Source organism: Monodelphis domestica, chromosome 3 (assembly GCF_027887165.1).
Source record: "Monodelphis domestica isolate mMonDom1 chromosome 3, mMonDom1.pri, whole genome shotgun sequence".
NCBI lineage: Eukaryota > Metazoa > Chordata > Mammalia > Didelphimorphia > Didelphidae > Monodelphis > Monodelphis domestica.
This window is the reverse complement of record NC_077229.1, coordinates 325,267,774-325,284,880: the sequence shown is the minus strand read 5'-3', so window position 1 is coordinate 325,284,880 and position 17,107 is coordinate 325,267,774. Positions and strand designations below refer to the sequence as shown.

Sequence of the window (17,107 nt, the reverse complement as noted above, 5' to 3'; positions counted from 1 at the left end):
TATTGATTTCCCATAGTAGAATGCAAGTTCCATCAGGGCAGTGTCTCACTTTCATATTCAGTGTCTAGCACATAGTAGGCATTCAATAATTGTTTTCCAAGTCCATGAACATTTATTTCTAAGCCTCCCAATGAGATGCATATCACTCAAGAATTTGACCTAATTATACATAGGGAAAAATAATTGAATGAATCATGCCTATAGTTCAGATTATATGCCATTGAATAGACAATTATATATGTTCTGTCCCCAGAACACTGCACATGGACAGTAAGCCAGGATCAGAACAGAGCAGAATAGATTGGATTGTTTTGATGATTCTTAAGTTTCAACCTAAAAAAAAAAAGGAAACTTTCTATCAATATTTCTTGCTGTTGACTGTCACAAAACACCAAAGTCTCTGATGAATTAAAGTTGTAGAACACCTAAGAATAACTGAGAGGTAGCTGGTAGGCATGAGGAGAAAACAAATTACCAAGGAAGAATTGCACAGGAGAAGCATCAGAAAAAAAGGTTTATCATCAGAAATGTATAGAAGTGGGCTGCCCCTCCCAAAGGTCATAGTGAGAATCTAAGAAAGTGCCAATTAAGCATTTTTAAACCCTTAAAAGTAGTATAATTGAAGGGAACGAGAAAAGATTTGGAGAGGCATCACGTGACCTAGAAAGTTTCTTTTTTAGTGTATCTGGTTTTGCAAGCTGTATGTAACAAAGTCAGTTTCATGTGTACGTCTCTGTTCTTATTTTGTAGATGGAAATGTTTTTTGTTTTTGTTTGTGGCGTTCAGAATTTTAAAAAATTATCTGGTTTTCAATATAAGAACTTTGTTTCTAAGTGGTTTATTATAATTAAGATCTCACTATTTCATATGGCTTCAGGTATTTCATGTTTTTCTTTATTACAGTTATTTGAAAAAAAGACACTAATAATAAAAGGATAATTTATTATTTTACAATGATACAAAAAGGATACACTTGAACCGATATACAACAAAGAGGGTCACATTTATCTTCTTTGAGCTATTTATTTTCATTGGATTCTTCAATGTCAAAAGTAAAAGGTTTGTCATAGCCCATAAGATGGTTATAATCTTGAGGGTATGGAAAAAGCATTGGATTAACTAGCATTGATTTTGTTTTTGCATGAAATGAGGTAAATATACTTTTGATATCTGGAACCTTTACATCATTTTGATGAAAAACTGTTCTCTTTTCTAAAAGAACAACATTATACGTAATGGCTGTATAAATGTCTGTCTTGGCTTCATGGTACAATCGAACCACATATCCCTTTGTAATAAAGTGAAGTATCATTGGAGTAATTAATGTAAAAGTTCCCAAAGCACCATAAAATGCAATTTTCAGAGGCAGACTTCCAAATTCAACATTAGTTTGTCCAAATATATATGGGAGTAATGCAAGGCTGAGCAAGCTTGTCGAATAAGAGAAACATTTCACACCTGAATTTTTAAAACAGAAAAAAAATCAGTTAGTGTTTTTCAAAGGTACAAAGTAATCATTTTATTCCATTCACATTAATGCCTTGTTTTAGTTGTGAATTGGTCCCACCATTCTAGAAAACAATTTGGAACCAAAGAAACCACATAAAAATACAAAAAAAAATTTATAGCAGCTCTTTTTGTAATGGCAAAGGACTCAAAATTAAATGCCCATCAACTGAAGAAATGGCTGAAAAAATTAGGTTATCTGAATGTAAAAGCACATCTGCAACATAAGAAATGGCAAAAGGGAGGGTTTTAGAAAAAACTTAGGAAGACTTGTACAAATGGATCTGGAATGAGATAAACAAAGAAAAAATAACTAATTGGAAAAAAAAACAAAAATTAAATTGAAAAAAAAATATATATATAGGGCTTGTCCTAAGTAGAAACAAGAACAATGCCTGAGAGACTTACAATAGAAGACATAGAAAAAACTATGAGACCAACAGATAAAACCAAAAAGTAGAGCAAGGGGGAACCACTTGGAGTAGTCAAGCAATTCTTTATTGTTCCTAACAAGTCTATTTTCTACTCAACAAAGTATAAAAATACTAATAACAAATAGAAAGTTCTTTATCCAAAGTAACCAAAAGGTTACACTACTCATGACAAAAGTTTCAGATTGATGAGCTCAGACAGTACCTTAGTCAAATTGTAACCAGTTCATTACAATGACATTTCTAGTTCTATCTACATTAGTGATCTCGTGTAACTCATATCCCTCCCTTTCGCTAACAATGTAACAGAGATATATCACCATCTAGCCCTACATTTTGAACAGAAACACCAGAACAAGATATTAAATAATACCTGGGAAGTATTTTGAGTTTGGGTATTTAAAATATTATCTATTTCCATCTCCATGATGAAATATTATTTGAAATCCACCCAACAAAAAAAATGATTATTGTTTGCATGTAATTACCTGGAAAAGTATTCTTTTTTTTTTTTAAACAAATGACTTAAGAATATTTTCCCATGGTTACATGATTCATGTTCTTTCCCACCCCACTCCCTGAGTTGACAAGCAAAATAGAAAAGTATTTTAAAGGAGTATTTTTAAAAATGTATTTCTGGGGGGCAGCTGCGTGGCTCAGTGGACTGAGAGTCAGGCCTAGAGATGGGAGGTCCTAGGTTCAAATCTGACCTCAGACACTTCCCAGCTGTGTGACCCTGAGCAAGTCACTTGACCCCCAGTGCCTAGTCCTTACCACTTTTCTGCCTTGGAACCTGGGAACTGTGTATTGACACAGTATTGATTCCAAGACAGAAGTTAAGGATTTTTTTTTTTTAAGTATTTCCAATAGCCACATTACTACTGTATGTCATAACATCATACTGCTTTAACACACCCACACTAAGACCTCCAATCCCTTGACTCTTCAGTTCTCTCCCAGGCCATAAGCTGGTACTCGCCACTATTTCTTTTCTCCATCTTGTCCCCGTGGTGAACCCATTCAAGGCTATTGCAATTTACCAGTCATTGGTCTATCTCCTCTCTTTAATTCATCCTCTATACAACTATCAAAGAGATATTATTCAATCACAGGTCTTACCAAACACTAGCACAGTTCAGCACATAAAAGGTACTTAATAAATGCTTGCTGATGTTGACTGCATGGCTCAGAAAGCTCTGATGCCTCACTATTGTCACTAGAAGAGAATACAATCTCCTCTCTTGAACATTTAATATTCTTCAAAATCTGGTTCTAGCCTACCTTTCTAGGCTTATTAAACAATGATCCCCTTCACACATTCTGCATTCCAGCTAAACGGTCAGCTTGCTATTCCTCATATATGACATTCTAATTCTAGTATTCAAGCCTTTGCACAGGCTATCCCCCCATACTTAGAATGTACTCACTCCTCACCTCTGCCTCTTAGAATCCCTAGCTCTCTACAAAGTTCAGTTCAAATACTATGCTATACATTAAGGAACAGTGGAGATAGCATTGGACTTGGAGTCAGGAAGACTTCAAATCCAACTAAAGACACTTAATAGCTTGTGTGACCCTGGGAAAATCCCATAGTCTCTGTCTACCTCAGTTTCCTAGTAAATATGTAAACTATTTTAAAATGTAAAATAGGGGACCATATTAGCACCTATATCAAAATATTGATATGAGGATCAAATGAGATGTTTGTAAAGAGTTTAGCATAGTTCCAGGCACATAGTGGGTACTTAATACTTATTTCCTTCTCTTTATTTGCCCCCCTTTCCTTTTCTCTATTTAAGACTTTTCCTGGGATCACTCCAGCTACTAGTGCTATATCCCCAAATTGAAAGTGTATGTGTGTGTGTATATATATATATACACACACACATATATATACTTGAAAGTCTTTTTCTCTTAATAAAATACAAGTTCCTTGAGGAAAGAGTTTTACATATCCTGAACCTAACACAGTACTTGACATATAACATAGATTCTTATTAACTAATTTTTAGAAATTTACAAATTCTTAAAAAAACATTTAAGCTACTATCTTACTCCATTTCGGCCAACAGTCCTCTCTAAGTAATGGAATGAAGAAATATTATTTAAATTATAAACAAGGAATATATCCCACTTCCAATCACATACCAAATACTGCTCGTGCCAGATTGCCTGTATAAATCAGTCTTCCATCTTCTGATTGTTCAAGAGGAGCATGAGTATGAACATATTGAACATATCCACCAGAAGAAAAAGGAGTCTAATGGATTAGAACACATTGTAAATGCTACACAACTTTATAAAAAATTATTCACAGTATTTAGAATAATATCTAAGCATTTTGGAAGGGCTTTTCATTCTTAAGTGCTTTTCAAAATTTCCCCAAAAACTTGCATACTCCCTACAAGAAATATCTGGAAGCCATAGAATTTAAGAATTTTGTAAAAAGAATAAAGTTCAATACCTATAATGCCAGGTTAATAAAGGGACCTAAAAAGCCTAGTTTATAATCAGGAAAAGGTCATGAAATGATCATCTTCTAAATTCTAATCAATAGTTATATTTTCCTTGTTTATAAGTAAAACAAAAAAAAAACAAAATCAGAATTAAGTCAATGACTGAAAACAAATAATATTGTTACTGGTATTGAATAGGAGGGCAACAGGTTGCCTAAAGGTCTTGTAAATAAAATGGATGGGATCCCCTATCTTCCATAAATCATTTTACTTGATTTTTTTTTACTTGATACTGTTTTGAATTTCATACAAACTTAAGGCTTCAGCACATTACAGTAATTACTTTTCTTGTTAATAAAAACATATGCAATCAGGATAATGTTTCCTATGAGAGTAGGATTAATTTTACAATCTCTCCAAAACCTAAATCTTGTCCTAGTTTTCTAATATGTAATTAATCCTTTACTTCCCAAACCTATTAAGAGCCATTTTCTTTCAGTCACAATCTTAAATCCACAGCTGCATTTTACACATAAACTTTCATACAATGGAATTCTTGGAAATGGAAACTATTAGTAAATAGAATCATGATCTGAAAACTACAGTAGAGGAATTCTGCTCTAGTTCTGGGCTCAAATTGTTATAAAATTTCCCATTGTGGACCCATGCAGTTAATTGTTAACAAAATAGGGGGGTGGGGACAGGGGCAGGGTGGAGGATCGGGTCCTGGTGTAGTGAAGCAGGTTTGGCTCCAGGATTTATTCTTACTCATCAGACAAGGTCTACGAAAGCAAGTCTGTGACACACATGGGTCCCAAGGGCCACTTAAAGAAAAGGATTTAACAGTTCCGCCTCCAGGGTCTGCCTCTAATCTAATCCTTTGGATTTTGCTGACACATGTCTAGTTGAAGTCAAAACCAAGTGCCCCATGGGACCTTCCAGGCCTTCATAATCTCGTCCCTCAATTCTGCGGCTCCCACGCCCCCCTCCCCGCCTTTTTAAAAAAGGCTTAATCTTGTGGATGCTGAGAACAACCCTAAACTTCAGTGTTTTCCCCGAACTCGCCCTTTCTATTTCCCGTGCCGGGCCAAGAGGCCAAAACCCGCACCTGTTCTCTACGGGGCGCCCCGAGGAGGAGGCCTCGAGGCAAGGCTCGCGCCACTCCCGGGACTGCTGCGCGTGCGCTCCGAGAGCTGCCCGCGTGCCCGGGGATGTAGGCTTCCCGGGGATCTCCGGCAGCCCAGAGACACCGCAGCGCCGCCGCGGCCCACGGTCGAACTCTCGTCCAGCCGCCACCGAGACGCAGTCGGGCGACCAATGGGCCGCTGACAGCCAGGAGCAACATCTCCCGTGCTCGGAGTCACCTTAATCAGTGCAAGTAGCGCCCAAACCGCAACTCCGCAGTGACCGGTTCCTCCACCCCAAGCAAAGATACCCCTTCCACCACCCCCTTTCGAACAGAGCCTATCCTCCGCCTCCTGACCTCTCAGCGTAGCTATTGGCCGCCTGGCTGGTACTCTGGTTATCCTATTCCCCTCGGAAACTGGTCCCGCAACAAAAGTTCCCGAGTTCATGCAAGGGACCCAAGGGGAAAACCAAGCCATAAATGTAGCAGAGAGAAAATCAAGGAGCTACTGTTGCTAGTCCTTGTGCTGGAAATCAGCGCCGCAGATGACTCTGGAGAACCAAAGACTGCGGAACACAGAGGCCTAATAAGCAATATTCTTTGAGCACTTGAAGAGCTGCCATTTGGGTTCCAGAGGCCAGAACTAAGTACAGTGGGTGGAAGTAGTAGAGAAAGGGAATCTGGGCATCAAGCCCATCAAGTCAGGGGAAAAACAAAAACAAAACTTCCCAGAAAAATTATAAGTACATGAGTCGAATGGAATGCCTTGGGAAGTAGTTTCCAAGGTTCCCTATTAATCGATAACCTCAGAAAAGCTCCAGTACTTCAATTTTGGCCCCAAACTACTCGAATTCACGTGTGTTGCACATTTATCCTTGCTTATTCCCTCTACTTCCCCAATCCCCACTGCCCACTAAAGTAAGGCAAAAGCTTCCTGCTTTTGGTGTCCTTGTAGTACTAAGTTCATCTAACAGGAGCATTGTTTCAACCTAGACCTCACTGTAAAGCTTTTGATTGTATTTTTCTTGCACTAGTGAATCCACTGAATCAAAAAGAGAGGCACCCCTAGCCTGGACATTTTTGTAACTTCTTACTATTGTTTCCCTTGTGCTTCTTAGTTTAGTTTGGTTGTTTAGTTAGTCTTTACTGGGGGATTTTACATCTCAGACATTTTAAAAGCCCTTCTCAATCTGGCTCCAACCAACCCATTAATAGGTTGCATATTACTTCGGATTGAACATTATTCTCATTCTTCTTCACACACACTCTACCTTCTAGAAACATCAGCCCATTCCCATTCCAAGTTCAGTCAAAGTGCCCTGGTATAGGCAATACTTTTCTGAACAATTCCGAATAGCTCTCCATCCTCACATCTTTTGCATCGAATCCCCATGGTAGTCTATACCAAGGACAGAGGAAACTCTTACAAATCAGTCAGTAAATAAGCATTTATTAGGTGCTTACTATGTGCCCAATACTGAGCAAAAACATTGGGAATACAAAAAAAGAAGGAAAAAAAAGGTAGTCTTTGCCCTAAATAAATTTACAGTTCAAAGTGGAAAGACAAAACAAAAGGGAATTTAAAAGGAGGCTGGGTTCAAGTATCCTGAACTGGGGAATAGCAGGGAAAGTCTGGTAGAGAATAAACAGATTAGCCTGAGGAGGAAATAGAGATAGTTGCCCTGGGCTTCTTTCCTTACTTTGGAGCAGTAGAGAGGAACCAGCTAATAGGAAGGAGAGATTGCTGGGGTGGGGTTTGCTTCCAAGATTGGCAGTAGATATTATTAGTTATTTTAGAAATGTATGTATTCTCAACCCTGACTCTCAAGGAATAAAATATGATTACTGGTTTATTATTAAAGAAGCCAAAATTAAACTGACTTTCACCATTGGCCATCCAGGACAGGTAGTTTAGGGGTGAGGTTTATTAGCATTGAAAAAGAAGAGTCTGCAAAGAATTTGAGATTTGAAATGATAATCCCTTTCGTTCAGCTCCATTGTTTCCTTTTTCCTGTATGTCCAAAATAGCAAAGCTAAAACTCAAAATTTGGATACCCAAGACAAGCAAAAGTATGCTTAAAACAACCACAGTCAGAAAAAATCTCTATCCTAGCCCCCTGAAATCCCAACTACCCTGTGGAGAAGTGCTCTGTAATACCATGAGATTCCTGACTAAAGTAGAAAAAGATAGTACTAGACCTTTAAACACTCTGTCTGGTGCTATCTGGTAGCTTCCTAGTATAACTAATTACTCTTGCTAATACTATGCTAAGAGCCGGAGATAAAAAAAATATGAAAATACTTCCTGCCCTTTGTTAAATAGAAAAAATGCAGAACTATTAAATAGTCAAAATCACTCTTTAATCAAGGGGAAAAGGGGTTAGCGCTACTAAGTTGCAACAACAGAGCTGCTCCCCAAGACTGCACAGAGTCTGGACACCCTGGTCACTGACCCCTGGGAGTGCCAAAGACTCAGGATGGACTCAGAGGAACAAAAGAACTTGGGGAACCTATATACCACTCTAGATGCCCTGGGGATTTAGGATGAGAGGGACAGTTGATTGACTTTACAATAGTATAGTAGTTGTGATTGTTTTTGTGCGTTTTCATCTATGGTGTATAGATGAGTGTGCACAAAGATACTTGTGCATGAAGGAGATTTAAATGGAAAAGTCGATGCACAGAGACAGTCCCACTCTCTCGGCGTTGGAAGCCTGGGTCCAATGGCCCGAAAAGTCGTTACACCTGGAGACTTCCTCAGCTGCATTGGATGGCCTGTTGTCTTTTGTGCTCCAACCCGCTCTAAGCACTCCACAGTGCTTTGCTGCGTCTCCATCTCAGCTGTTGAACCTTCTTATTGGTTTCTTCCGCCTGTTCCGCCAAACAGTCTTCACATGCTGGATGAGCAAAGCCCTGGTTCACCAGGGGTCCACAACAACCCGATGGCTACCCTCACAAGGTTTGGCCGGCCTGTCGAAGCCGTTGCCCGGGGTGTGGCTGCTGCTGGGAGCCACAAGTGAGAGCTGGGTGTCAGGTGACGGTCAGAGGCTGGAGAGCTGCCCTAGAAGGGCACGACAAGCCCTCCATACCAAAGATACTACCCCTCCCTGAGCACATAGTGTATCACTTAAGGGTTGGGTAATTTTTCAAATGTGTTACTCATGTGTCCCACATTATATTTTGACAGTATTTCCATTAGATTGTGAGTTCCCAAGCTCATCTATAAGGTTCTTTGGAGGCGACTACCAGCCTTACATAATTATTTTACAATGCCCACAGCACTCAGAACTGATTTAGTAGCCACTCAATAAATACTTGTTGATGAATGGATTTAAAATAAATCATTATCTATGGAACACATTGAATTTCTGTAGACATTGTCACAGAAATCATTACCTACAGAACAGGTTGGATTTCTGTAGATATTAATACATACATACTCTCCTTTCAGTATAAATCCTCATACTCATACAGTTTTAAAGAGGAAATATTTCTCTCTCTCAGGATGACTCATCAATAGTCACAGTCCTGAATTTCTGATGTAAAAACAAGTTACAATATTTTCCATGTTGACACCTCAAAGAACTCACAATCTAATGGAAATACTGTCAAAATATAAATACTAATAAAATGTGTATGAATTATAAAATATTTAAAAATTGCAAGCCTCTAAACTTCAGTGCCCCATACTAAGTTCTCAATGTCATGTCCTAATTGTGATTCTACAGCTATACCAATGAAAATTTTGTCATCCCATGTTCTTAAAACCTTGACTTCTAATTCTTTAACTTTATCTTTTGTTAAAATTATTTTTGGTAAAACTTACAATATAAAAAGCCTTCCTTGTTTCATTAACATAATTCAAAGTTTTGTTTTATATGTTTAGGAATATTTTACTAATAAAAGCATCATTCCATAGTGAAAAATGAACTAGGAAGAACAAAGAAGGCCTAGTTTGAGTCTTGCCTCTAACAATATTGGCAATGTTGCTCTGGGCAAGTCCCTTAATTTCTCAGTGCTCCAGGTAACTAAGTAAGACTTTCAGTTACCTAGAAATGCCACCTGAATTGGTAGGAGTTTTTTTATGTGGGAGTGAGCTAAACCAGTGAAATCAGAGATCCTGTCTCATTTCCTTCTAATGCATTACTTATATTAATTTTGCTGATTAGATATATGTAAAGCATTGTATGTCTTTAATGGTTAAATGTTAGTCACTATTATTATGTATTCTTGTTATCCTTTGTCCAGGCACTAGGTATTTAAAGTATTTAAGGTATTTAAAGTAGCAGCAGGAATCATATCATACAGAGAACCATAAAAGAAATGTTTCCTCTACCTTCATGGCCAGAAAAACTTCTATTCCAAGATGGATAACAACCCTCCTACTCCCAAATAGCAGAACCACAATACGGAATAGCAAAATAGGTAATTTTAACTAAGTTTTTGCAAAAATACATGCTACCAATGCCACATATTCACCAAATCTCAAGCCAGTTTGGTCACCTAATCCAATTAAGGTTTCATTTATTTCCATCCCACAGTCCTGCCTGGAAGCGGATTTCAGAGTAGCCGAGAATGAGGTGAAATAAAAGGGAAGAAAGGAGGAGAAAGAATAAGAAGATAGCAGCAGCAGCTGAGATGGAGGGGGAGGGGAATGGAAAGTCTCACTATTTTTGCCCATCCCCCAGGCATCTGTTCCTGACTATAGTAAGCAGATGGGTTGTTACAGTTAAAAGACTTATTTTACAACTAATGTTTCAAGCCCGTGGTTTGAAAGCTGAACCTCAATCAATTTCAAGAAAACTTTGTATTCAATTGAAATGGACACAACAGCTGCTTGCAGCTCAGAAAAAATTTTAGTTTTCAACAGTAATAAATGCACATTCTCTGTGCATTCTGACTGAAAACGCTAGGCCTTTAAAAAAAATGAGGTGAGGAGCAACTAAAAGAAAAAGGGGTAAGCTAGGTCCTGTTAATGGGTGCAAAGCACAATACTACGAAGAGAAAACTAAATGTGCCCGTCTGGTCGAAGTATTTTTATCACAAATCAGTAAATTCACGACCAGTGCCGGGAAGAAAGGAAGTGAAACATGTGGAATCAAGAAGCTACAAAACCACTCTCCCAGAGAATGCTGCAACATTCTCCAAAGGACAGAAGCTACTAGTTTGGGAGCAGCATGTTCTCAAGAGGAACGAAACCGCACCCCACGCTTGGCAATCTGTCCTACGGTCTCAAAGTACGTGACTCCCGCTGTCCCAGCTCTCGACTCGTTAAAGGAAACTACAAATTCCAGCATTCACTGCGGCCCTCGACCCTGCCGTCCTTTTTTCAATCGTTTTCCCCGCTAGTACTGAAAAATTGGGTCGTTCTGTTGCATGCTGGGAATTGTAGGAACACATTAATTGGACTCCGATTGGTCACCAGTCCGATCCGTGCTCCTCCTCCAAGGATAGAGTTTTTGTGTGGAAAGTAGTTCGACGGAAAATCTAGGTGGGGGGGTGGGTTTTAGGTCGGTCTGGCGTGAATGAGGATTGGGAAGGGTACGCGGTTCGTTTCCAATTGGTAGAAGGCGTCAAGTGGCTAGGTGGGTCGGCGTGGGCCTGGTGTACACTCTCTTTGGAGACACTGCGCTGACCCGCCGGAAGTGGTTACTTTCGTTGCCCCGGAAGAGACGGCGGCGGGCGGCTGGGGCCCGCGGGGGGGGGGACGGCCCTGGGAGCAGGGGCTGTGGCGGTGAGCGGGGACCGAGCTGCGGCCGCTGCAGAACTGACAAGTGAGTCACGGGTCAGGGTACGGGATGAGAGGTCGCTCCTGAACCCAGGCGGAGAGGCGAGGGTGGCCGGGAGAGAGTTGCTTCTCTTCCCAGCCTGGCCTCGGATTTGGGCGGGGAGCGAACGGAAACCATCCCCCCCACCCCGCCTCCGCCGGCGCCCCCTTCCCTCGGGGCCGTCTCTGGGGGCGGGGGTAGGAGGGCGGGGGGGCCTCACCCAGGCGTCCTTTAGGGGGCTTTCGACGACTGGGAGGTTCCTATGTCGGCCCCTATGGCCGGGCCGGACACCCCGCCGCCTGCGAGGGTGGAGGGGGGGGTGGTCTCTTTTCCTGGTGTTGCTGGATCTGACCCTGTCTGCTCGTCCATGGGTACCTTGAAGGAAACCAGGTTCCCTCGGTGCAGTGTCTCTGGAAGTTTGGGTAAACTTCGGGAATCCCTAGGGTTTGGGATGGGTGAAGACGGGCGTGGGGCTGGTTCATCCGAACGAGACTTTTGTGCACTCATCTGACTTTTCTACCACCATCAGATGGCTGTGTCTTAATGGTGGTGTCAGGTAACGCACTTTTGGTGGTAGAGTTTCCCTTAAGGTGCAAAAGAAAAAAAGGAAAAACCAAACCAACATTTGATTTTAATTGCGTACTATTTATTGCTTTAGAAGGCTGTGTGTGTGTGTGTGTGTATATATATATATATATATATATACATATATATATATGTATATATATATAAGTGCCCCATATCCTTTATGTATGCTTTTTAAATCCTCCATAACAATTTTTAAATTCACTTATTTGTAACATATATATCTTTAGATAGACAATCAAAGGTTTAATTAGGATGCTAAAGTCTTTTAGGCCTCCTTATGCATACTTAACCACGCCTATTTTAGCTGTCTAAAGTGAAAAGAACTTCTGTTTGAACTATCTTGTACTTACTTTGTTTGGTACCCAGAATTAGAACGTGAATATTAAGCATTTAGCATTTTTTATACTTATTTGGATGCTATTGCTTTTTGTTTGAAAAATTTTAACGGTTTGTATTTGTGTATCATCTTTCCTACTAGATCGGAAGCTTCTTGAAGGAAGGGACAATAGCTTATTTTTTGTGGCTGCCTACTACTGAGCCTTAAACACAATGGGCTTGGAATAAAGGATTTATGGCTAACATTGACAGATTTGAGTGACTTTGGGTTTTAAATGACTCCAACAGTTTTCCTATCCAAAGGTTTATTTCAACTAAGCATATACAATTAACTTGGAAAGATGTGAATATTATGAAATGGAGGCAAGCAGCTTCATTACTGGGAATGTAACAGTGGAGTACTTAAACTATCCGAGTATATTTCACAGTTGAAGGATTAAGAACCATGAATGTCATCATCAGGATCTGAATATCTGCTCCGTTTTGAATGCCAAAATGAGTTTGGAACTGTGGTTTAATTATTCAAAATATATCCCTTGTTTAAACCCGAAGGAAAATACCTTCACTTAAGCTTTTTGGGGACCATGTTTGTAATATCTTTTTACTGTATTCTTATAATCAGAGTTGATACTTAAATAGGTATAACCATACTTTAAGCATTAATCTAAATATTTTTTTCTCTTTTTTACTCTTAATCTCTGCCGACCCTTAACATGATCTTGTTAAAAGCTACTACAGAGTTATTTCATTATCTTTTGTGGTCTTTGACCATTTCCAATGAAACAAAACTTTTTTTTAAATAAAACTTGTGGTCAGGTTTAGGGATAATTAGCACCAACCTAGAGCAGCTGTCATAATTTATCTATTGGTAGGCCATTTTTAAAGTAATTTATGGCCTGAACTGATCTCTTTATCTTTTTCTTTCTCAGTATTTTGTATAAGAAGCACTCCTTAAAATACATATAAAATTGCTAAATAATAAAAGAAATTAAATTAAGGATATTTGTTTTAAAAATATTCACTGAAGAATTATTTTAAATAAAAATTTATATGCAATTTTTTTTTAGTTTTCCATTAGATACTCTTTTATTAGTGTGATACCAAAATTCAGAGTTAAAGCCATGCTGGGTGTTTCTTGACTGGTGCAGGGCAGATCCCAGATGAGTTACCATTTGATACAAAATTAATTCTCTATAAAAACACACTGTACTTAATCCTTTGTTTTATGCCCTGCCTTCAGAAACCTAGTATTGTTGAAAGTGTGCTGAATTTGTAGTCAGAGGACTTGGCTTCCAAAATAAGTCCTATTACTTAGGACTTCTGTAGTCTTGGGCCTCATTTTCCATATTTGAAAAATAAGAGGAATAGACAAGTTGGGCTTTGAGACCCTTTCCAGCTCTGAATGATATAGTAAGAGCTAAGAGAAAAAGAGTAGCCAATTCCAGATACTTCGTATACATATATATACACACATGTGAGGTAGTGTGGTGTAATAGATAGTTGGTCTCCAAGCTCAGGAAGATTCCAGTTCAAGTCTCACCTTTGACATACTGTATAACCTGGGCAAATTATATAATCTGTAATTGCCCCCATGGCAAGTCAAACTTTAATTGTAACTGCTGTTCTGTGCACTTGTAATAGAAATTTATTTGTCCCTAAATTTCCCTATGTGAATAAAATTGCAGGTCCAGTCCCTATCCATATTTGAAAACTAGCATTACCATTAACATATGTCTTTCTTTTTTGAAACTTAGATGTTAACTGTTAGCTGTTTGGAATGCCTACTCTTGAATTAAAAAACTTGCTTTTTATCATCAACCTTTTCCTTTCTTACTCCTCCTGTCTCTTGGCAGTTGTTGGGGACCTGGCTCCTTCATGATTGATTATATTATCTCCCTGGCCAATCTCTCCAGTACCAGTTGTACTTTCATTCATACCCCACCACAGACACCCTAGTTAAGGTGGGAGAGTGAATACTTTCTTGCTGTCCTTTGCCACTTTTAGTCTGTCCTACCACTATTACTCAGCAACCTCCTTTGAGGGTTCATGCTATTCTAATTTATCTCTACTATACTCTGATAGCCTTATTTGTCCACCTTTAGGTGAGACAAGTGCTGTTATTATTCCCGTTCCACCTGAACTCCAGCCCTCACACTAGGGTTCTTAAACATACATTTATGCTTCCTCAAATACTGTGAATTTTAAAACTACTCCACCCTACTCAGACCATACTTTAGAAGATCCGATTTAGCTATTTCCTGATTAGTAACAATGGAGATACTTGGTCTAACAGTATCAGGTCTTGGGAACTCTACATTGCTCCACCCTACTTAGTTTAACAAGATCAGGAATGTCTGCACCCATACTCAAGGATTAAGTGTTATCTAAGAAGATGGCCTTCAACAGACATGTGCAGACACAGCAGACAGATCCCTGGGTTGTCCTAAGTCAAGCTAAGCTATCATTGTTATAGATGAGATGCAGGAAAGTGATATAAAACTGTCTATATAAGGCACATCACTTCCTCACTTAACCCTCTTTTCCCGGAGAGGCGTCTCTGGCTTGGCAGCATGCTAAGCGTTCCAACATCTTGGCATGGTGGTAGCTATTTGTCTGGGTTTTGGCAGTGAGTTTGCCCTTGAGCTGATTCAGGTTCAGGCATCTTGACTGAGCCCTTTTGGAGTTCAGGCTGATTACTTCCTCCTTCACACTCCAAACCCTTACTTTCTAGATCCCCTAATCTTCCTGCCCAGTACAAGCCAGACAGGAGAAATCCTTCACCCTTTCCTTCTCCCTTCTTAATTTCTTTCCACTATATCAATTAAATCACCATAAATTTCCAGCTGACTTGGGTATTTATTATTTGGGATTTTCCCTGGCGACCTATTAAATTTAGATTTTAAGTCACAATGCTAAAATTATCTTTAAAATACCTTAACTTTTCAGTTCCTTAAGCTATTTAATTCCCATGATCCACTCCTTTACTATATCTTATCTACATACAAAGATGATTGTATTGTATACTTTATCACCATCAAGTGTTCTATTTCCATGTTCTTGAACTCCAAGATTCCTTTAACTGTTCATAATCTTTTATTTTGCTGTCTTTCCGTATCCTTATATCCTCTGTCCCTGTTCTTTGTTCTCACTGTGACTTCCAATCCCCCTATTTCCACTTATTTCTTTTGCAAGTTATCACTCTTAAGACTTGCTGGTACTATTCTTTTCCTGTGTTAATGCTTTAGTCAATTCACTTTAACAGTACAAAAGGCCTTTTGCCTTTATCATTCAGTTGAAACTACTTTCCAAAATTACTTTTTGCCATATCTAAAGGACTTTTCTCAGTCCTCATCCCACTTGACTTCCCTGTAGATGTCAAGCAGTTGATTACCTACTTGGTTACTCTCTTCCCTGGGTTTTTGAGGCATTACTCTCTCCTAGTTCCCTTCCTGTTGATCTGATTATTCCTTTTCAGTCTCTTTGCTAAATATTTATCTAGGTCATGCCCAGTAACTCTCGATGGACCCCAAGGCTCTATTCTGAGCACTCTTCTTCCTCTATACTATCTTGCTTTGGTGGTCTCATCCACTTCCCAAAATTGTTATTTCTATACAAATAATTTCCAGATATCTGTTTTAAGGAAAAATAGTAAGGCTTAGGCAAGCAGGGTTAAGTGACTTTTCTAGGGTCACACAGCTGAGACCACATTTGAACCCAGGACCTTCTATCTCCAAACCTATCTCCTGGCTCTAGCCACTGAGACATTTAGCTGTTTGTTCCCCTTCTCTCCTATTCTTATGGCCATCCCATAGAGTTTTGTTGTTGTTGAAATAGAAGAGAAGCTATTCAGCAAAACTAACCAATATACCAACCAAGCTTATACAATGTTTCACTACCATAGTCTCCTACCTCTGTAGGAAAGAGATGGACTTTTTCTCTTATTGTCTTTAAGGCTGGTGTTGGTCATTACGTTTTTTGCTATTTCTCATTTATAGTATTGTAGTTGAATGTATCATTTTTCCTAATTATGCTTACTATATCACCTCCTTCAGTCTATAGAAGATGCTTCTATTCATTTCTTCAATGGACAAAAAGTTATTGTGTGACCATGATCAAGCATTTACCTTCACAATGTACCCTTAAAAACATTAGTTGCCTTTCTCTATAAAATGGGACTTCAGAAGATCACTAAGAGCAAATGAGATAATGTTAATATATTACTTTAGGTATATATACATGTTGTTTCTGTATAGCTCACTTGTTATCCCATCATTTAGCAAACCCTACACTTTGACTCAAATAGTATAGTAAGTTTCTTTTCTTCTTTTTAAAGACTCAAAACTTAACCAAAAAAATAATAAAATGGTTATTTCCACATAAATAGTATAACTGAAAAAGTATTGTACATGACCTCAGATCTTGATTATGTACAGTTTACTTTTCTTTTTAAATGTTTAACTTCGTACTTAAGCTTTTAAAACTTTCCAGCTTTTGTCTGCTTTCTGGCCTTTTGCTGCTCACGCTTGGAGGGGTTGGGTCCCCTCTTTCTAATTGTTAATATCTTCATTTGTAAAAGTAAGCATAATGATTCCTGCTCTTATTCACAGCAATTGAAATCAATAGAAAGTACTGTATTAATGTAAGCTATTTCATATGCCCTTATTTTTCACATAAGCTTTCATTATCTGAATATATGTTGTATCTCTCCTAGAATATAATCTCTAAGAGTAAGAACTATTGGTGAAGTTATCTCTCTAGCACCTAGTATAATGCCTTGCCCATAGGCACTTAATTTTTTTTAATTGAATCTTTTAAGCACTCATCATGAATTTTATACTATTCACCTGTTTTCTTGTGCTCTATCCTCATCAGTTCTATGAGAGCAGGGACTAAGGA

The 17,107-nt window shown here is 38.8% G+C and overlaps 2 protein-coding genes across 5 annotated transcripts in view; one reads left to right on the top strand and one right to left on the bottom strand.

Annotated features, from left to right (window-relative positions):
- ELOC (elongin C) overlaps window positions 1-17,107 on the top strand; it is a 90,155-nt gene that overhangs the window by 35,187 nt on the left and 37,861 nt on the right. Inside the window, exon 1 of one of the 4 annotated variants that reach the window (XM_007486950.3) lies at window positions 10,919-11,104. The exons of 1 other annotated variant lie outside the window; for it this stretch is intronic. The gene's annotated coding sequence lies outside the window, so the exon portion shown is untranslated. Of the gene's footprint in view, window positions 1-10,918; window positions 11,105-11,138; window positions 11,710-17,107 lie in introns of those variants that run through there. 2 more of the 4 variants (XM_007486948.2, XM_056824113.1) reach the window with 2 other exon arrangements.
- TMEM70 (transmembrane protein 70) lies at window positions 926-5,908 on the bottom strand. The gene is made up of 3 exons (XM_007486951.3): window positions 5,502-5,908; window positions 4,086-4,197; window positions 926-1,458 (listed from the first exon to the last, which is right to left on the bottom strand). Exons 1-3 carry the CDS (start codon window positions 5,736-5,738, stop codon window positions 1,019-1,021), a joined length of 789 nt encoding a protein of 262 aa, XP_007487013.2. The 5' UTR covers window positions 5,739-5,908; the 3' UTR covers window positions 926-1,018.

Coding starts and splice junctions, on each gene's coding strand:
- TMEM70 (XM_007486951.3), bottom strand. CDS start 5,738: ATGTTGCTCCTGGCTGTCAGCGGCCCATTGGTCGCCCGACTGCGTCTC. Junction 4,198..5,501: donor GGGCGCCCCGTAGAGAACAG/GTGCGGGTTTTG, acceptor CTAATCCATTAG/ACTCCTTTTTCTTCTGGTGG. Junction 1,459..4,085: donor TCTGGCACGAGCAGTATTTG/GTATGTGATTGG, acceptor TTAAAAATTCAG/GTGTGAAATGTTTCTCTTAT.